The following is a 20,942-nucleotide window of genomic DNA, read 5'->3' on the forward strand; positions in this document are numbered from 1 at the left end:
TGAGTTTACTTAAAATGTGCTTTATGTAGTCTATTTTGGAGACAGTTCCCTGTGCTACTGAGATGAATTAACATTCTGTTGTTGGGTGTAATAGTAACAGTCAGTAAATATCTATTGAGTCCATTTGTTCAAAGGTTTAGTTCAACTCTGGGGTTTCTCAGTTCATTTTTGTTGTTGTTGTTATGAGATCACCCATTATAGCTTTGTTGTTGTTGGGTTTTTTTTTTTTTGTTTTTGTCTTTTTCCTTTTTATCAGAACCAGGGATCGAACTCACGACTGCCTGCTTGCAAGGCAGGCGCTTATGACGCTGAGCTAAATCCCCAGCCCCAGCTTTGTTGTTGTTTATCTGATTTTTTTAATGTCCTTTAAAGTTTGTTTTATGAAGTTGAGCATGCCATTGTTTAGTGCCATATATGTTTATAATTATTAGCTCTTCCTATTGTATTGTTCCACTAGCCAGTATGTAGGACCTTCTTTGTCTCTTCTGATCAGTTTTGGCTTGAAATCCACTTTGTCTGAAATTAGGATAGCTATTCATGATTTTTTCTGGCTTCTCATTGCATGGAATATTGTTTTCCATCCTTTGAAGTTTTGTTGTTGCTGTTCATTTGTTTGTTTGTTTTTTATTTTTGAGACAGTCTCACAATATAGTTCAGGCTGAAGCCCACGTTGTCTTTGAACTCAAGGCAGTCCTCCTGCCTCAAGGGCTGGGATTATAGGTATGCACCGCCACTCCTGGCCCTATCAATTTTTAATCTGTAAATTTCTTTTTTAGTTAAACACATTTCTTGTACCTTGCATATCACTGGGTTTTTGTTTCTTGACCCATGCTGCCAATCTGTGTCTTTCAGTTGGGGAATTGAGACTATTCACACTGAATTACTACTGAAAGACACTGACTTGTTAGTGTTATTGCATTATTTTCTGGTTGCAGGTTTCCTTACTTTTTTCCTTCTGCTTAACTGCTTACCTTGGCCTAATGTGTTCATCCTGTGTAACTTAATGCTCTTGTTGGCTTCATTGTCTAGAATATCTTTGAGAATTTTTTTGTAATGTTGGTTTAGTGGTCAAGAATTATTTGTTAATCAATTTTGAAGAAAAGCTTTGCAGGATACTTAAATCTGTGTTGGAAATTATCTTTTGGAGCATGAAACACTTCACTACAAGTTCTCCTGGCATTTAAGGAAGTCTGCTGTAACTAATGGGTTTACCTTTGTAAGTGATTCATTGGTCTTCTCTAACAGCTTTTAAGATTTTGTCCCTGTGTTGGACTTCTGATTTTATGGTGCGACGTGCAGAGGTTCTCTTTTGGTCATGGCTATTTTTGGTACAGTATGCTTTGTATATGTATATGTTTATTTTTCCCCTGTATTTGAAATGTTTTCTGCTAGTATTTCTGTAAACTGGGTTTTTTTTTTATTCATTTCTGTTGACTTCTGATTTTTCACTTACTCCTGTTAACTTCAGTCTTTGCATCATCTAGCATCTGTTGGATACATTTTTCACATTCTATTGTTGGTTTTAAGGTATTTTTGGGATAACCGATCTTTGAAAACATTGCTATCTTCTAATTTTGAAATTCTGTCCTCACATTCCTCACTTCTGCTATCCAGACTTTCAATATAATTTTTAATCTCCTAGACTTCTGATTGACCTTTTCACAGACTAATTTGCTAAACTAGTCATTTCTGTTTTGTATTATTTCTTTTAACTCAGCTCACTTTTGTTAGTATCTTTTGAAAGCTCCCTGATCATTTTGTGTATTGCTTTCATTATCTTATAGTTTCTGTGACCCTATCAAGCACCTCTTTGATCTGTTTTTAAACTTCTCTGTTATCCTTTGCAATAATGAGTCTATGGCTTTTACTATTCTCCTGCTTTAATCCCCCCTGGACTTGCTTTGGGGGAACTGGGAGTTTGGTAAGACATTTTGTTGCCTTGTCTTCTCATATTTCTTTTTTGTTTGTTTGGGTCTTCTTGAAACAGGGTCTCACTATGTAATTCAGGCTGGCCTTCAACTCACAGCAGTCCTCCTGCCTCAGCCTCCCAAGTGCTAGGCTTCTCATGCTTCTAATGTTTATTTTTTGTGCTGAGATTTATGGATGCTTATGTGGAAAGATTATTGTTCGTACGAAGACCACTTTAGTTAGTCTTTTCAGTGATGCACTTTGGACATAGCTAACCATAGTCCTCTGCCTCTGGCCCAAGATCCAAGTAGCTCTTAATTTGGGAGAGAAGAGGATACAGTACTGTTAACCTAACTCCCAGTTCTCTAGGAATGGACTACAATATTGTTAATGTCACAAAAGTAATCCAGGTATTGGCATACAGAGAAAACCCATTGATAGCAATAATCATGTGACCCTAGGAGTATCAACCAGGTCTGCTACAGTAGTATTATCCGAGACAAACTGGATATTAACATAACAAAAGAATCAATAATGTACCACCCTTATCCATAGAAAAGAAATCCACAATTATAGTGTAAACAGTAAGACAACCCAGATAGTGACATACAGCAAATATGTAATAAATGCAACAGCTGTATCTCCACTAATAGTAGAAAAGAAACTGTAATTGTATGGAGTTAACTACTTAATAATTAATAAATCTTAATGGTTATACAATTAAATATATGGGGAATTGGGAATGGGAGAAAACAAGAAGAAAATTTAAACTATAGGAGGTGAGGAAGAAAGAGAAGTGAGACAAAAATCCTGCTAGGAACTAGAAGAATATTTATAGGATTGAATAAAGACAATAGGAAAAACAATGAGAAGTAGAAGATAAAAGAAAAAAACAATACGGAGAATAGAAACAAGAAAAAATTAAAAAGATAACTGGGCATGGTAGTTCACACCTATAATCGCAGCACTCGGGAGGCTGAAGTAGGAGGTTGCCATAAGTTCAAGGCCAGCCTGGGAACATAGTGAGTTTAAGGCCAGCCTAAATTACATAGCAAGACATTGTCTCAAAAAACAAACAAACAAAAAGGTAGGAGAAAAAGAAAAAAATTAACTTTGATGGTGGTTAATCTCTCAATCCAGGAAACAGTCTTTAGAAGATGGGGTCACTACATTGCTTTCAGATAAAAGGGGAGAGATAATGAAGAAATGGAATATTAAAAATTCTAATGTTTAAGTGACCAGTTAGCAAGTTAGTTAAATCTGATGGCTTCTAGAATACAGACCTAACTTTTCTGTCTTCTTGCCTGCCCATGAACAAAACTAAATCTTATTTTTCCCATGACAAACCTATTAGGTAGGCTTTGAAAAATTTGTGGGGTTAGGGTAGCCATTGTGTTTTTTTAACCCTGTAAAACAGTAACTAAAATAGTGCTCTCTGCTTTTACTTTTTTTTTTAAATCAACTTTATTTCAAAGAGAAAAAACAATAAAACAAAATTTCAGAACACATCAATGGGAGAGTGGGTAGCCACTTGTATGCCTCCTCAGGAAGCCATTTTTCCCTAGATGTCAGTGATGACCCAAGAGAGTGGGGTTAGTTTGCTGCTTGCTCTTCTCTGTTTCCATTTCTGCACACATATATACCCCTCAGTTCTCTTTGATGGTCCTCTCTCTGGAGTTTAGGGTTATAAGCAGCACCTTTTTTCCTGTCACTGTATTTATTCCCCTGCTGGTAGTCTTCATTTGTAAGTCTTAATTTTCCCACTGGGCCCAATTTTACATGCCAAGCATTTACCACAGTGTCTGTCATATAGTAGGTATGTTAGTCAGTTTTCCATCACTGTAACAAAATGGATAATCAGCTTAAAAGGAGAAAAGGTTTATTTTGGCTTAGAGGCATCAATTCATAGTTGCTTCACCCTCCTGCTTTGGGTCTGTCATGGCCCAGTGCATCATGGCCAAAACATGTGGTGGCAAAGCTCTATCTACTTCTGGCAGCCAGTAAACAAAGAGAGAAGAAGAGCTGGGGGATGTAGCTCAGTGGTAGAGCCCTTGCCTACCATGTGCAAAGCCCTGGCTCAAACCCCAACACCACAAAAAGTACTTAGGTAGATAGGTGAATGGATCAATGGAGTATCAATGGGAGTAGGAAGAGGCTGTGATCCTTGGGTCCCCTCAAAGGTATACTACTTCCCCATTCTATAACTTCCTTCCATTGATTCTATCTTAAAATTCTGCTCCTTCCCCAGTCACCACAAGTTGATGACCAAGTCTTTAGTACATAAAACATTGGAAGACATTAAAAATCCAAACTTTAGCAGTGGGTACTTCGTAATGTTTAATGAATTAATGAGAGAATACTTTGAAATAGTACTAATCAGAATTGTCTTCTGAGTATCATCATAGGGAGGACTTACCCAGAAAACAAACTCACAGTTCTCAAAACTGAGTTCCCACTGATCCATAATCAAAGTGCTATGGTCTAGGTGAGACTTTCTTTTTTTTTGGGGGGGGGGCGGGCGGGAGGGGGGCGGGCGGGGGGGTGGTGTACTGGGGATCAAACTCATGACATCATGCTTGCTAGACAGGCACTTGCACTTGTGCCACTGAGCTATATCCCCAGCCGAGACTTACTTTTTTTAAATCCAGAGTTATCAGTCATCAACAGAAAATTGGCAGCCAGATTTAGTGGCACATGCCTGCATCCTAGCTACTCAGAAGGCTGAAGCAAGAAGATTGCAAGTTGAGGCCAAGCTGGGCAACTTAGTGAGACCTTGTCTCAAAATTTAGAAAGACTAGGAATGTAACTCAGTGCTCTCTGGATTTAATGCCTAGTACTATACCAAAGAAAACAATTCTAGTCAGGATCTATGGTGCAGCCAGATGTGGTGGTACATACCTATACTCCCAGCACTCAGTAGGCAGGGACAGGATTGCTACAGGTTCAAGGACATACTGGCCTACATAGTAAATTCAGGACCAGCCTAAACTGCACATAGTGAGACCCTGTCTCAAAAAACAAAAAAGAAGAACGTACTTGATATTCTTATTTTCTCTATTGAGGAGGATAAAATTAAATTATTCTTAGAATTTGGCAGAGGAGATATCTAACGTGTGTAAATGCCTGTGTCCTCTTGAGGGACTGGACCCTTTACAGGAAGTCTCACTTGATTCTCATAATCAAGAAAGAAGGTGCCTATTAGAATTTCATGTGGTAAATGAGAAATGGGAGGCAAAGAGAGGTTATAAGGGACTGGCCAGGGACTCAGCTGGTTATCGTAAGAGTTGAACTACAGCTTAGTTCTGTTGAGCCCCAGTACAAGGCTCTGTCCTCTCCAACCAGGGTTGCCCAACCCTGCTCTTCCCTGTGTAGAACTAAAAGACCAACTTCAGGATTAGAAGGAGATTGAGCCTCTTCCAAGGGAAGGTTTTTCCTTAGATCATTAACAGGAGCAGGAATGGAGGAAAAAAATTATTTTGGCCCTTTCCACCTTTTTTGAATTTGTCTATCCTTCAAAAACTATTTAAATTATCTTTCTTCATGTAAAAGCAAATGTATCTCCACGATTTTACATTAATAAAAACATAAAAGGAAAGTCTGTACTGTCCAAGAAAACTATAAGCAGCAGGAAGATGGAAACATGGGGGAACTCTCACTTTCTATGATGTAATCCTTTTATTTTTTTTAAAGTACATGTTTTAAATAAAAATAAAGTACATGTTTTCATTTGAATTGTCTGAGCTGTGTATTTTCAAAATTATATGAAGTAATTTTCATATAATCACAAGTTACAAACTTGTCATTCCTGGACAAGTAAATTTGTATTCATAAAAAAAAATAATAAAGTACATGTTTGTAGTATTCATTGCTCACTTTTCTCATGGGGAGTTGGTGTATGTACATAATACATCTTGATTCTTTCTATAATGTTTGAGTTTTTTTTGTTGTTGTTGTTTGTGTGTTTGTTTGGTTGGTTGGTTGATTGGTTGGTTTGGCTTTTGAAGACAGGGTCTTGCTATGTGACCCAGGCTAACCTCAAACTTAAGGCAGGCCTCCTGCCTCAGCCACCCAAGAACTGAGATTACAGACGTGCAACACCATACTCACCTTTATGTTTGATTTTTAACTAAGATGCACAGTCTAGTTTTATATATGTATTTGTAGAGACTTAAAAATCCTCTCCCTAAACAAGGAAAAACCTAAGGTTTTTTTTGATGCTTTTCACTAGAAAGCAGACTAGAGCCAGAAGTGTTCATTTAGCAACCCCTGAGGATCCTTGACCCCAAGAGTTCAGAGCCTGGGTATGTCTAAGAAGTCTAAGTACAGCACTCCAGCACTGGCTGCTGTTTAGAGCGTGGCAGTTCATCTCTCTGGGCCTCCCTTTTCTCCATTATAACATCACCAGTATTAGACTTTGATCTCTGCTATACTTTCCAGATCCTTCATGTTGTGTGATAGAAAAGATCTGAATCTTTAAGAAAAAGCTCAAGGCACCTTTAGAAGAAATGCTCCCATGAAATATCTGAAAACTACATGCAATATAAAATCTCACTTTTTAGACATTCATGACAGGGCTGTAATTTGTATGTCTCGCTGCCACGCAATTTGAACCATTGAGGTTACATGCATGACTGTACCACTGCCAACTGTACAAGCACACCAGCAGTTCAAGCTGGAACGAACATATTCAGTGATCAGTGGCATGTCAGTTAGAATTAAGTTTTCATTAAAATTGACATAAAGGGGAAAAAGAGGAAAGCCAGGCTAAGAAGCTTGAATTTTAACAGTTAATAGGGATCTACCACCGATTCTTGAATAAACATGAGAATGTAATGCAAATGATGTTTGAGAAATATCAACTCCATCCCCTTTTGTTCAGGAAGAGACAGATCCACTTCTAGGCTTTCTATTATTGAGCCGTCAGGACTTGCTAGGCGTACAACTATGCAATGGCATTGTAACAGACACTGAATTTGGGTGGTGTGGTTTAGGTTGGAGGGTGGCTGTTTAGTCTATTTAGGAAAATAGCACAGCCTCCCAATAGTCAAGGAGATGCTGTAGACTCTTATTTTGTTGGCCGATACTCCCTCCCCAGATCTTTTGCAAACAGAAAGAAATGGCACTTTCTCTTATTTCCAATCTTCGTACATCATGTGACCAGGCTGCTCCGAGTCTGCTATGCTCACCAGAAGCAGTTGACTTTCTGCACGTGGAAATCATTGCATCTGTGCTCTGAGATTTGTGGGTAGTAGTGAGATTTCAGCATTTACCAGACTACTGGCTTTCTTTGTGAGTGTACTACTGTTTCTAAGCAGACCAGAGTGCTTGAGTAGAAGAGGTTGAATCTCTGTCCTCAGTAATGTCTCATCTGTACAACTTGATTCTCTTTCCTAGGGTGTGGATCCAGTCCCAAAACCTTTGATTATTGGCCCAGAGGAAGATTATGACCCAGGTTATTTCAACAACGAGGTAATCATTGCCAGGTTTTCTCCTTTCATCATTCTTTGTCATATACTCCACCATTGCCTACAAATAGTGTCTGCCCAGCTGTGAGGGCAGTGTGGAGAGGGTGCCTGCAAGGAGGTGAGCATGGGATCAAAACTAGAGCAAGCTGTGCTGTCTCCTGCTTCAGTGCCTCCAGGCGTTTTCATCCTTCTGCCTTCCAGAGCGACATCATCTTCCAGGATCTTGAAAAACTGAAGTCACGTCCAGCTCACCTGGCAGTTTTCCTACGTTATATCTTCTCTCAGGCAGACCCCAGTCCACTGGTAAGTCAGCAGTATTAGTTTTGTTTGAGAGCCTACTTATTCTTAGCAAAGAGAATCTCTGGCTTCTGTCCCTCATCTCTAAATGTCTGGATGTAGTCAAGCATCTTGAGGACAGAAATAAAATAGAAAAGCAGAGGAATGCTATCAGAAGCTAACTACATTAGTAGTTTAAGAAGTGGTGGTGAGCTGGAGATTTGGCTGAATTATAGAGTTCTTGCCTTGCATGTACAAGGCCCTGGGTTCAATCCCCAGTACTACAAAAAAAAAGTAGTAGTAGTGGCAAGATGCCAGGTATGGTGATACATGCCTGTAATCCCAGTACTCAGGAGGCTGAGCCAGGAGAATCACCATGAGTTCAAGCCCAGCCTGGGATACACAGTGAGTTTAAGGTTAGCCTGGGCTACATACATAGCAAGACCCTGTCTCAAAAAAAAAGTAATGGCAAGAGCTAAGCCAGGAGCAGTATCATTCTTGATCAGTTTAGGATCAGTTCTTAAAGAGGATAATCTGGATTTTTTAAATGAAAGTAGTAAAGGCTAGGTACAGATTGATGGGGAATTGAAAGAATGGCTCTTGCAAATAATTACTGCAAAAAAGCTAGCAGAAGAGTTTTCAGTCTACAGGTGATAGCAAGAAGCTGCATGGCGCTATGGAGCCCATAGATACTGGGGCAGTGCTCCAAGCCAGCAGCCTTGCAGTTTCTTTCTTTCTGCTCAGTTGATTAGAAAGCAAGGTGGATCAAGGACTCAGTCAATGTTGTATTCTTCATAAGTCTCTTGCCAGGGCATGAACTGCTGCTTTCTTTCTGGGAATATGATGATTATAGAGGTCAGAATAACATCCATTTGCTCAGCATTGATTAACTGAACATTCCTATTCAATTTAATGGGCCCTACCCATTAAATACAAGGAGCACCCACTTCCCAGAGTTGTAACAATTAAAAGCATCTCCAGACATCTCCTGGGGTAAGTCACTCTTGGTTGAGTATCACTATTCTAATCCACTTCTCTCTTTCTAGCTTTTTTACTTGTGTGTAGAAGTTTATCAGCAGACAAACACCAAAGATTCCCGGAGTTTGGGAAAAGACATCTGGAATATTTTCCTAGAAAAAAATGCGGTAAGGCAGTCATGAATTGAATTATAACTTCTTTATACCCTTTGGAGCACTCAGGCAGAAGAAAAACTAAACAAAACATTCAGGCCAAGCTGAGCGTGGTGGCTTATGCCTGTAATCTCAGCACTTGGAAGGCTGAGGCAGGAGGATCATTGCAAATTTGAGACCAACCTGGGCTACAAAGTGAGCTCAAGACCAACCTGATCTACATAGCAAGACCCTGTCTCAGAGACCAAAAAAAACCCATTCAGGCCAAGTGGAAATAGATTTTTTTTTTCTTTTTTTTTTTTTTTTTTTTGGCCTTTTCATTTTTACCGGTACCAGGGATCGAACTCATGACTGCCTGCTTGCAAGGCAGGTGCTTATGCCACTGAGCTAAATCCCCAGCCCCTGGAAATAGATTTTTAAAGAGACATCTAGGCTGAGAGTTTGAGATATCTGGAGCTGTTCCTACATCTCCTCAAAGAATTGATCTCCTCTCCATCTCTTTAGTTTTACATATAGAATACATATATTACACCACCACCACCCCCCCACCCCCCCGCCGAATGTTTGGAGAAAGAAAGAGATTGCACCAAATTTGAATTACTCCCTCAACCCTATACCCTTCCCTCTACCTAGATAAAGAAAGAGAGGTGAACTAGGTCAGTAAAGCAAGGCAATCCTGGGTTTCTGAAGCTGACTTGCTCTTACTACCCAAAGGCAGGAGTCAGGTGGGAGAGCTGTAAATCTGGGACAGGTGAGCACTCTCTGCATCTGAATGTAATTCCAGAGTGTGTCAGGGCCATCCTGACAGAGACTACAACCTGCAGAGGTCAGTTCCCTAACTTTCTAATCTGATCAACTGAACTAATTCCAACATGACTTTATTCTTACAGCAGTAAGCTAAGGCTAATCAGGTTAGAAAAATTGATCTTCCTCAATATTTTTCATCCCCTTAAGTGGCTCTTAGCAAGGAGGTTAGAGCTGCCAGTTGTGCTCTTTGGTTGTTGGGGAGCCACTCAGGTATCCAAGTGTCATAGACTCATACAGCAGAAGCCAGAACACTGTGTTAACTGCAAATCTAGGTGTGTTAAGGGCTAGTTTTCCTTTTGGAGTGATGGGGAGGAGCCCATCAAATAGCCTAGCAAGTATTTATTTCTTATTAGCACCAGCCAACTTTTTGGAATAACATGCCTTTCCCATGTACCCTGATGTTTCCTGAGAATGTAGTACCAACTTGCCCTGTAGCCTCAGATTCCATTTCCCAAAAACTTTGGCTTAGAATTCAGGTATATAGTTGGAAGAGAAAGGAGGAGGATATAGATATGGGGCCAGGGGAGAGGGGGTTTGCCCTAGGTTCATCCCCATGCCACATATGGAAAACAAAAGGACAGAAGGTAGCCTTGTCGAGCCCTCCCCACCTGCACCTGTCCGTCCCCCTGGCACATGAGACCTCTAACCCTACTCTTGTGTTTTGTAGCCTCTCAGAGTGAAGATACCTGAGATGTTACAGGCTGAAATTGGTAAGTTGGATCAGTTCATCTCCTGTTAGTGCCTTTCTTGTTTTGAGCTCTCAGAAGGCTCCAGAGGACAAAGGAGACATACTCTCTCTTCCTGGGAAGCTGTCCTCTAAAAGGAAAGCAATCCACAGGACAGTTCCTCCAAACTCTTCGTAGTAGTTTATAGACAAAGCCTACCTGACAGATCACTCTGCCTCTGCCTGGTGGAGCTCATCATGGGCAGACTCTGGAACTGGAGTTAGGAGACCTGGGCTCTTCCTGCCAGCCTTCCATGTGCCCTTTCTGGACTTCAGTGGCTCTATACAAAGAGGAACTGTACTCAATCTGGGATTCCTAAGCCAGATCAATCATTAGAATCCCTTAGGGAACTTAAAAGTACAGAGACCAGGGTCTTACTCCATCCGCATCTCAAAGTCAGAATCTTGCGTGCGGTTTTTTTTTGGAGGTGGGTATCGATTTGATTTGATTTGGGGATGCTTTGGATTTTTGTTGTTTTTGTTCACTAATGAATACCCTCAGCGGCTAGTCTAGAGTGAAGACCCAGCAGACTGGGTGAATACATAGCTTCTTCTAAATCCGGAAGAATTGAGGAGAGCCAGCATAACAAGGATGGCAGCCTCCAAAGCTAGAAGCTTTTTAGAGGCTAGAAGTTTCAAGCTGCGTTTGGAAAGAGGCGATTTGTGGCCCAGATGACAGGGAGGAGAGCTTATTGGCTCAGATGATAAGGTAAACAGAGCTTGTTCAAAAATTGAGAGTGAGCCAACTGCTCCCAGGGATTTAGTCTAGCCTGTGTGGACCCAGACACTGGGTCAGGAAAGGAAGGTATGTCTTTGTTTCATACCACGTTCTGTACTTGCCCCTTTTAGCCTTGTGAGCTACCCCTGGGTCAGTAGCCAGGAATGAGCTCCTGAGATCTACACATTGATGGCAGAGGACAGCATTTAGACACATCTAGTCAGGGGTCCTTTGACATTTCTTCTCATAATGGAGTATAGAACACTTACTCAGAAAATATTTCTGTCCTTGACTTGGGCCTGGAGCATCAGGATTCTAGTTTTGAGTTCAGAAACAACCTAAATGGACGATAGGCCTCTACTTCCTTTATTCTAATGAGGCAGAAAACCAATCTCTATTCCCAGTAACACAGAGAGCTGAAACCCCTGAGCTGCTTAGCAAAAGTGACCCACACCCCACCCTGCACCCCATTAATTCTGCCTTCCTGGGTTCCCTCTACAGATGTGCGCTTGCGGAATGGCGAGGATGCTCGCAGTGTTCTCTGTGAAGCTCAGGAGGCAGCCATGCCAGAGCTCCAAGAGCAAATCCATGATTATAGGTGTGCCCTGCTCCCACCCCACTATCCTCTCTCTCACTGCTTCTGTGATGTATATGTTTGCCTCAGTGTGTGTGTGGAGTGATTATATTTGTCCTACTATATGTATCATTGGTGTAGAACAAAGCGTACTCTGGGACTGGGAAGCCTGTATGGTGAAAATGACCTACTAGATCTGGATGGGGACCCTCAGCGGGAGCGCCAAGTGGCTGAGAAACAGCTGGCCGCCCTCGGAGAAATCTTGTGAGTCCCAATTCCACTCCCAAACTCTGTATGTGCTAAACAGGTAGACCAGTCTCATGGGTCTGTTTTTACCCCCTTCTTTGCTTCCATTTCTTACTTTATTCTCCATTGCTGAGTTGGGGGAGAGCCAAGCCCTCCTGCTGCATTTTCTAGGCTAAGAGCCACCATTGAAAGGGTTGCAGGGCCTGAAGCTCCTTACATTTGATAATTTTGACAAGCCATGACTCCTGCAACACTATGACCCTTCTAGCCCTCTTGACCTTCCTCCCTCTTACCTCTAAGATTGTATCTGAAGCTGAGAGACCAGTGTGCCCAGGCTTCAGTAAATAAGCCTCTTTTGGGGAGGCAGCTAGCACTGGCTGAAAGGGAATAATCCATACTAACCTTCTGGGGCTGTTGACAGAGCTGCATGTGCTACATTCTCTAGTCCTGTTTTGTGAAGTGTCATGTGACTCAAATCCCAGCACAGATTTCCTGAGGACTTTGCAGGCTGTGAAGTAGTTCTACATCTCAGTACTGCTTCTTATTGCATAGTTACATTACCTTGATCGAGCCCATCCATCTCTCTAGTCCTCATCTGCAAAATAATAGAAATTGACTTACATCGGTGGTGGCAAACCAATGGCGTGCATGCTGCAGTGGGATGTTTGTATCATTGAAAGTCCTGAAAGGTTCACCATTACTGACCTAGATGATCGTGACAGTCTCAGCTGACAGCTTGACAAGTATCAGTAGCATTCCCACTCTGTTCCAAACACTTGTGCATGGGACATTCCCGAGTGTGCCAGAAAACAAAGCAGTTCTTTCCTTTGTGGAGACCACTGTGGTAGATGTAATAAGTAAGTAAATTGTGTGGTATGTTACAAATAATGAGCACTGGGAGAAGAGGAAAGTAAAGTAGGCTGTAGAGGGCCAGGAACATTCACTCAGTAGAAAGCCATGGGAGAGCGCTGTGTGCAGCATGATGGCAGACACCAAGGGAGGTCACTTAGATCAACCAAGACACAGATGGTTACGTCTTGTAAAAAATAAAGCTCAGATACGAATGTGTTAAATTTTAGGTCTCTTTAGGGCATCAAACTGGAAATTAGAGGGAGTTGCTACATATAGGAATCTGCCATTTGATAAGAAATCTGGTATAGAGATGAAACCACAAGGTGCATGAGTTTTAAAAACTCAGCCCTCTGATCTTCAGTCAGGCTCTGAAGCTTTAGTTTCCGTAAGTGGTCAGATAACATTTATCACGCCAGCCACTCCAGGAATGGAACCCAGATCTGACAGCCTGCTTTCTTTGAGACCATAGGCACCAGAATTATAAGGAATGACCATTAATAGCATAGGCGTCACACTTACAGTGGATCCCATTCAAAACAGTGAAGTTTTGGTCTCACTAAGTGGGGATATAATACCCTCTTGTCATTATTTTGAGATGGATTAATGCATGTGAAATAGCTTAGAATAATTCTTGTCCTATAGGACGTCAGTTGCTGTTTCTGTTTGCCTCTTTAAGATAGATTCCTTTGAGTCGAGGCTCTCATTTTTCCCCCATGCTTTGGTGTCAACACAACCCTTCTAACTCAGTCCTAGAAGGATACAGAAAGCAGCCTGTTCCTGCATAATAGCTTCACACACTGAAACAGCAAGCAAGAGATTTTTCCCACATCCCCCTCCATTTTAGCTAGAAGAGTGTCATCATCATTACCCTCACTCTGTTAGCCAAGTGCCTTGAGAGAATAAGACCTCTCACATTTTGAGCCCCAAACTGGCTCCAGAGTTGTGACCAAGAATCTAAACCTGACCTATTATACTCGTCCCACTCTCCCCACCCACATTCCTCCCAGCCTTTTCCCAGATACCCAGCCTATCTTGAAATCTCAGTCATCTGTTCTTTGTTTTATTCCAGATCCAAGTATGAGGAAGACAGGAGGTAAGTGAGCTCATGGTGGTTCCTTGCAGTATTTATGATGAAAGGAGTGAGACTGAGCTTCTGTGCTTTCCTTTGCTGCCACCCACAAGTGAGTGGGTGTGCACAGGTAGTTTCCAAGTGACATAAGCAAAAGAACACACAAGGCTGGTGAGATGCAGGCCCCCTGCATGGTCAGTGACCATTGGGGATGTAGGTCTGCTCCTCACTGTGAAAGCACCAGGTTGCCCTCATAACTCATATTTCCAGGCCTGCTTCTACTTCTCTACTCAAGGGAGTTCTGTGTCACCCTCTCCACTTCTTTCTGTTAAGCCATTTCCAAAAGTGATGGTGATGGTTGGAGTCAGCCTGTGTTGCCACCACTAGTACAAGGGAGCTGAGTATAATACATTTACTCTTAGCACAAAGGTTTTGTTTTGTTTTGGTTTGGTTTGGTTTGGTTTGGGGGTGGGAGGTTTGTATTCTGTATACTTAACCTCATTTTTTTCTCATTAGCTGATGATAAAATGAGTCTCCATTCTCTCATAATAGAGAACTCATAGAGAGAAGATGGGGTTAAGTATGTTTAAGAGAGCAATAAAGCCAAGGCTTTTAAAGGTTTGCTGCATTGTCTCCACAAAGTGGATAATCTTTTCTGTAGAACTGCAGGCCAAATTTTTAAGCACAAAGCTCTGTATAATATCATTTGTGGCAATTGGAAGCTCCTTAATAATTTATTCTGTCTTCTACATATTCCTAGGGATCAGGAGGCAGTAAAAGCAGTGTGCCTTGTCTGAAGATGGTTGGCATTCCTCCTTTCCCCCACTGAACCACTACCTGTATGCTGAACATGTTAGCTGTGGGCTTCTACCAGTCCCATGGCTGCCATGGCTGCCATGGCTTAACCTTACATTTGAGGAAGTGACCAACATCCCCTCACTGATAACTTTCTGCTTAAAGAAGAAATAAGATTTTTCATAGGAGATGTGCCAGCCAAAACTTTTTGCTAGTGTCTGCCTGCTCTCCCATTTGATTATTCCAGACTTCCCTTTGAATACTTGGACCCTTAGCAACCTAGTCATGCCATTTTCCAAGATGGCTGCAAAGGGATTGTTTGGAGCAGTATTTAGCCCTTCTCTCTGGCAAACAATGCAACACTCTTTCTTGTTAATAATGCTATTCTTTCTTGCAGTGCCCCCATGGACTTTGCCCTCAATACCTACATGAGCCATACTGGAATCCGTCTTCGGGAAGCACGACCCTCCAATACAGCTGAAAAGGCCCAGTCTGCTGACAAGGACAAGTGGCTACCCTTCTTCCCTAAAACTAAGAAGGTAACATAGCTCCCCTGAAGCATAACTTCTCTTGGAGCAGTTCTCTGCATTGAAGTAGACCAGGAGAACCATTTAATAGCTCTCTAGCTCCACCTGTCGACCTTGGAATGTGGAATCAGAGAGAATCCCCAAATTAGAACAGACTTCTATAGCCCCTAAGCCTGGCCAGAAGTGACCGTGCTCATTAGGGTACAAGCATGAGTCACCTTTCCAGTTACTCCTTTAGGGCCAGTCTTGGTGCATGGGCAGAGTGATGAGCAGCTGTGTCTGGGGATCAAAACCTCCTCCAAACCCCAATGTCTCCTGTCTCAGCAGAGTAGCAATTCCAAGAAAGAAAAGGATGCCTTGGAGGACAAGAAGCGAAACCCCATCCTCAAATACATTGGGAAGCCCAAAAGCTCCTCTCAGAGCAGTGAGTATTTGGGAATAACAGCCTCAGACATTCCTTGGGCAAAGTCCTTACAGCCCATCACTTACAGTATATTGGTCCAGGGCTTCCTGTATTTCTGGGAGCCACAAGTCCAAGCCTCAGTAAGATGCCGCTTCTCTGCACTACTACTACTCCCCAAGCTGCCTCTTCCGCAGGCTGTTTGAGCTGAAGGGGATATTTCAGAGCCCAGGAGGCCAGGCCTTCCTGTGGGTCTTGGAACTCAGAGCCAGTTGTAGCCACCAAACAGCCGTGATATAAAAGAGTATTTTTACCTGGGTAAAGATGGTCTGATGTGCCCTGTCTCTCACCTTCATCTGTGGGCTTCACCTGCACTCCTGTGTTTTAGAACGTAGGGATTTCGAGTGACTTAAGTAGGCTTAAGTAGGCAGGAAGATCACCCTGAGTTGAAGGTTAGCATGGGCTACATGGTTAGTTCAAATCTAGCCTGAACTACGCAGTGAGACCCTGTCTCAAAAAAAAAAGAAGAAGAACTAGGTGAGTAGAGGGCAAGTTTGGGACTCAGAGTTTTCTTTAAGCTATCAACCCGAAATTCAGTTGATTATCACTGACTTCTTCCCGGCTACATGTCGTATATGTAGACATTGTCACTGGCCCTCACCATTGGTACCGTAAGTCTCAAATTTCAGGGAATCTGTGAGTCACAATAGGGTGGGTCTGATGCCCTTTCTGAAATGGCTACATTTGGGGAGGGTAAAGAAGAGACTGTCTTGGGTTTGCCTTGAGTTTTGTCATTACCTTTTCATTTTCCAGTTTGATGTAATTTTTATTTTGTTTCTTGAAACATCAATTAGACATTTCATGGTTTACTTTTGTTTTTCTTTGTTTTTCTTTTAGCATTTCATATTCCCTTGTCCCCTGTGGAAGGTAAAAGGACTATTTTATTTGGATTTATCTTTGCATTAGCATCATGTTTCCATCTCCCATACCTTATCTTGCCTTTTCTGTCTCATTGCCTAGTCTATCTCCCTTTCTTCCCCCTTTCTCCTCTCCATTTCTCTTCTGTCTCCCTCATTGTTGCTCAACCCCTGTGACACAGTCCCTGGACTCCTGACTTTATGCTGGTGGGAAGCCTTGCCTGCTGCCCTGGGTTCTCATGGGGTAGAGCTTCATATGGTTCTGGCCAAAGTCAGCCTTCTAGGTCCTTCAGCAGCTTTCCCCAGAAGAAAGACTGGGACCTTTTTCCTGAGTCTGTCACCTTTCCATGGATGAGGTTCCAAAAGCCCAGGGCTCTGTATAAATGAGGGAAATCCTCAAAACTATGGTGTCCTGCAATGAAACAGAAGCAAGAATGCCTCCAATTTTTGTTGTCAACTGAAATAATAAAAGTCCTTGTTTTTTTTTGTTTGTTTTTTTTGTTTTTGTTTTTTTCTTTTTAAGGATCCAGCTTTTGGGAAGATTTAGGGTTTTTTGTTTTGTTTTTTCAGTAAATTTTGAGTCTCTCATAGTTTTTCTTTTACTTATGTCATCTACTTTGTTTAAATCCTTCAGTGGAGTACATCCATCCCTTTGGCTCTTTTTGGTGAGGGGCAGAGGGGTCTGTTTTGGTTTTTTGAAACAAGGCTCTATAATTTTTTTTTTTAAAGCTCTATAATTTAGGCTGGCCTTGAACTCACTATGTAGCTCCCAAACTGGCCTCAAACTCGCAGCAATCCTCCTGCGTGAGTCTTCCAAGTGCTGGCATTACAGGCATACACCACCATACCCCTCTTCTTTGGCTCTTAACTGCCATCACTATGTAATGAAAACAGTTAAAACACAACAACCTTAACTGTATTTTAGAAGGCCTAACATCTAGAATCTGCATACTAAAAAAAAAAAAAAGTAGCGACAGAGCTAAGGGTGCTCAGTAGTAGAACCCATGCTAAGCATAAATAGCCCCTGGGGAAAAGGGGGGGGGGCTGGGGATTTAGCTCAGCGGCATAAGCACCTGCCTTGCAAGCAGGCAGTCGTGAGTTCGATCCTTGGTACCGATAAAAATGAAATGAAAAAGACACACACAAAAAAAAAAAAAAAGAAGAAGAGAAAAAAAAAAATAGCCCCTGGATTCTCTCTCCCTACTACCAAAACAAATAATAATACAAATAATAGTATGCACTAACTTATAAGGAGTTTAGAACCTAGATCAAAACATCAAAAGAATTGGGCAAATTCATTCCTGTTAGTGAGGTCCATGTGTTGCAATTAAATTTTTTTTTTTTTTGTCTTTTTCCTTTTTATCGGTACCGGGGATCGAACTCACAACTGCCTGCTTGCAAGGCAGGCATTTATGCCACTGAGCTAAATCTCCAGCCCCCAATATTTTTTTAGGTTTGCACTAATTAGAACAGTGAACAGTCAAGAATTATTCTGTAGCTAGAATTCATTTTGTGCTAAAGTGACAATTTAAAATACTATCTTCAAAATTACTGTTATAAAGCTATTAAGTTCCTATATTCATGTTCCCCTCTGTCATCTTGTTTTGTTTTGTTTTGCTTTCCTTTCAAAATAGGATCTTGCTAAATTGTCCAAGCTGGGTTTGAAATTTGTAGTCTTCCTGCTTCAGCTTCCCAGAGTACTGTGATTACTGGCATGTGCCACTATACCTAAGTCTTTTCACTTCTGTTTTTTATTTTGAGACTGTTTCCACTTTTGTTTTTTATCTTGAAATAGTTTTGCGAAGTTGCCCAGCTAGCCTCAGACTTGCAAGCCTCCTACCTCAGCCTGCTGAGTAATTAAGTTATAAAGCAATAAAAATGATTATTGGTTTTAACCCAGTATGGTGGCACATGAATATAATTCCAGTTACTTAAGCTGAGACAGTATTGAAAGTTAACCAGATTAGGTGGCATAGCAAAACGAAAACAGTGTTGGAAAGGTAGCTTAGTGTGAGGCCCTGGACTCAGTTTCCAGTTTCACAACAAAATTGTCTTATACAACAGCAGGAAAAAAGAATGGCTTTGAAATCCAGGCTCATATTTCTAACCCAGGGTCTGGGGAATGGTAGGCAAGCATTCTGCCATTTAGCTGTGCCCCTGCCCCAGGCCCAGGGTTGTCCAGAAGAATTTCTCATCAGCCTTGCCACGGAAGGTCTGATACTACAGCAAAGCACAGAAGCCAAGCAGTTCTACCAAGAGCTTGCACTTTGTCAACTTGAGGGAACAGGAATGCAGAGCAAAGTTAGGTAGCTGACTCCAGTGTCAGGATAAGAGTACCAAGTATCTGAGTCCAACCATGTCATTGTGATTACCTGATTTGGTTTAAGATTGCAAATTCCCAGGGCATCAAATAAATACATATTCATGGGCCAAGGATTTAGCCCAGTGGTACCAAGTATGACATCCTAAGTCGATTCCCAGTACTACCTCCAAAAAATCAATTTTTAAAAATATGTATTCATATCTAGAGATCAGGCACATATCAATGCTAGAAAGCCTCAATATCGTGTTTCAGCTTTCAAGATAATCACCTATCATGATACCTTTTTTGTCTGATATGCTAGTAAAACCTAATTCACTTTTATTTAGTTCATTATCATTCAGGGACTGGAAGAAGGGAAGCAAAAGCTACTACTGAAACTTTGTCCTTTTAAAAATGTGGGTTTTTTTCTGCCTTGTTACTCTTAAGTTCCTCAGTTATTCCAGTGTGATAGCTATTGTATAACTTGATCCTGAACACAATTGGCCTGTGGGACAGGGGACAGTGACTCAGCCCAGTAACTTTTGTTAAAGGGTATTCCCGAGTTTCCACATCATCCCCCAGCCAGAGTGGCTCAGGGTTGCTTGGTGTCTGCAGTGGTCCCGTTGCCCAATCCATGTTGAGTCTGGGACCAATAGGTCTGGTCCTGACCTTCAAATAATAGGACAGTCCCTGTTCCTCAGGCACATACAAAGCCATTTATGTAGTTGAGAAAAGTGCTGTCCTGGCCCCTGCCTATGAAAGTCAAATTTTGAAACAGGAAAGCTTGCAAGTCTGTATATGTGGATATGTATATGTGGATATCTGAAGAGGGTTAGGGTGGTTACAATAAGGCCTAAACCCCCAAATTGCTTATACTAACTCAAACCCACGCCACTGTTCTCAGGCACAGTGGCATTTATAGCTCAAGCCCTGCTGCAGTCTCACTGGATTTGGAGCCAAGCTTTGACTTAAAATGAGCCAGCTGCTATGCTCAGGCCTAAGTTTTCTGCAGGATCTGCTCTGTGTGCCATGTCCTCTGTATTTCCTTCAACAAGATCCTTTTCTATCTTAGCTTATCTGAGTAGTTGGAGTTTGAATGCCAGAGTGTCTCTCTTTTGTTTCTCCTGGGTTACCTCTCAGATAAAGGATCTGATTCTTTATTAATGGGTCTCAAGTAGGGGCAGGAAAAAAAGAGAAAAACAGAAATAATGAACTCTAAAAGTAATGTAAGTTTGAAAAATGCCTGATAGGATTTGGCAAGTTCTGTGTGGATGTTTTTTGTCTTCCTGAGGTTTTTTTGTTTTGGGAGGGGTTTTTGCCTGTCATGTGGCTCTTAAGAAAAATTCAGTTATGATTTTTAAGCAGAGTAATATAATGAAGAGTGAGAGCCAAAAGAGGACTTCATAGAAAATGTGCTTCAACCCCTCTCATTTTGCATGGGAGAAAAGAGTAGGCTCAGAAATATACAAGAACTGCCTGGGGTCAATCTGTGAGTCATAGAAGAACCAGAACCAAAAACATGTCTCCTGCCTCTGGGCCCATGCTGTTCTCATCCATGCTTGCTCATTGCTGTCTTCTGGGCTAGTGGGGAGTGAATGCCCTGAGAAGTCATCCTAGAACTGAAAGCATAGTGTTACTCATTTTCTTTTTGCCTTCAGTCAAGCCGGGCAATGTAAGGAACATCATTCAGCACTTTGAGAACAGCCAGCAGTATGATGCCCCAGAACCGGGGACACAGCGACTCTCCACTGGAAGCTTTCCTGAGGACCTGCTGGAGAGTGACAGGTAGCAGTGGCTGGATGAATTTGCCAGCTGCCCACAAATAGTGTTTGGCGCTGAAGTTTTATTCCAGCTCCCTAGCCCCTCCCCACTGGACTCTTAAGGTCCTACTATAGGACTTTCTCTCTGCCCCAGAGAGCCTCAGAAGACACACCAAATGTTGGTAGAAAAGCAAGCAAAACCCTACCAGGAACTGCCTGCTTTAAAATTTTCCTTCAGGCTCACCCCCTGACTTTTCTCCCAAGACTAAACTAGATTATATTATGCAGCAGATTACCAGAAAACTCCAATTGATCAGAACAAAAAAGAACATCTTTGCCCAACTGTGAAGAAAAGCTAGAGAAGAGGTTCTGCTAGCCTTTTTAAGGACACAATGTCACTGTGCATCAGGTGTCCATGTTAGCAAAGGGATGCAGAGTTGATTGAGTCAAAATATACTGCTCTTCCCTATTC

At 41.8% G+C, this 20,942-nt stretch overlaps 1 protein-coding gene across 16 annotated transcripts in view; it reads left to right on the top strand.

Moving 5' to 3' along the window:
* The window catches only part of Arhgef11 (Rho guanine nucleotide exchange factor 11), a 117,974-nt gene that overhangs the window by 82,857 nt on the left and 14,175 nt on the right, over window positions 1-20,942 (top strand). For 8 of the 16 annotated variants that reach the window (XM_013158671.3, XM_063250340.1, XM_063250348.1 and 5 more), the window contains 11 exons: window positions 7,303-7,377; window positions 7,575-7,676; window positions 8,696-8,794; window positions 10,254-10,296; window positions 11,530-11,626; window positions 11,744-11,866; window positions 13,770-13,793; window positions 14,962-15,103; window positions 15,416-15,515; window positions 16,389-16,418; window positions 20,369-20,495. In XM_013158671.3, the coding sequence (XP_013014125.2) occupies window positions 7,303-7,377; window positions 7,575-7,676; window positions 8,696-8,794; window positions 10,254-10,296; window positions 11,530-11,626; window positions 11,744-11,866; window positions 13,770-13,793; window positions 14,962-15,103; window positions 15,416-15,515; window positions 16,389-16,418; window positions 20,369-20,495 (962 nt within the window). The remainder of the gene's footprint in view (window positions 1-7,302; window positions 7,378-7,574; window positions 7,677-8,695; window positions 8,795-10,253; window positions 10,297-11,529; window positions 11,627-11,743; window positions 11,867-13,769; window positions 13,794-14,961; window positions 15,104-15,415; window positions 15,516-16,388; window positions 16,419-20,368; window positions 20,496-20,942) is intronic. The other 8 variants (XM_063250341.1, XM_063250350.1, XM_063250339.1 and 5 more) reach the window with 4 other exon arrangements.

The sequence above is a fragment of the Cavia porcellus genome, unplaced genomic scaffold (assembly GCF_034190915.1).
Source record: "Cavia porcellus strain 051 isolate PalLab524CR breed Dunkin Hartley unplaced genomic scaffold, mCavPor4.1 scaffold_6, whole genome shotgun sequence".
NCBI classification, from domain to species: Eukaryota; Metazoa; Chordata; class Mammalia; order Rodentia; family Caviidae; genus Cavia; species Cavia porcellus.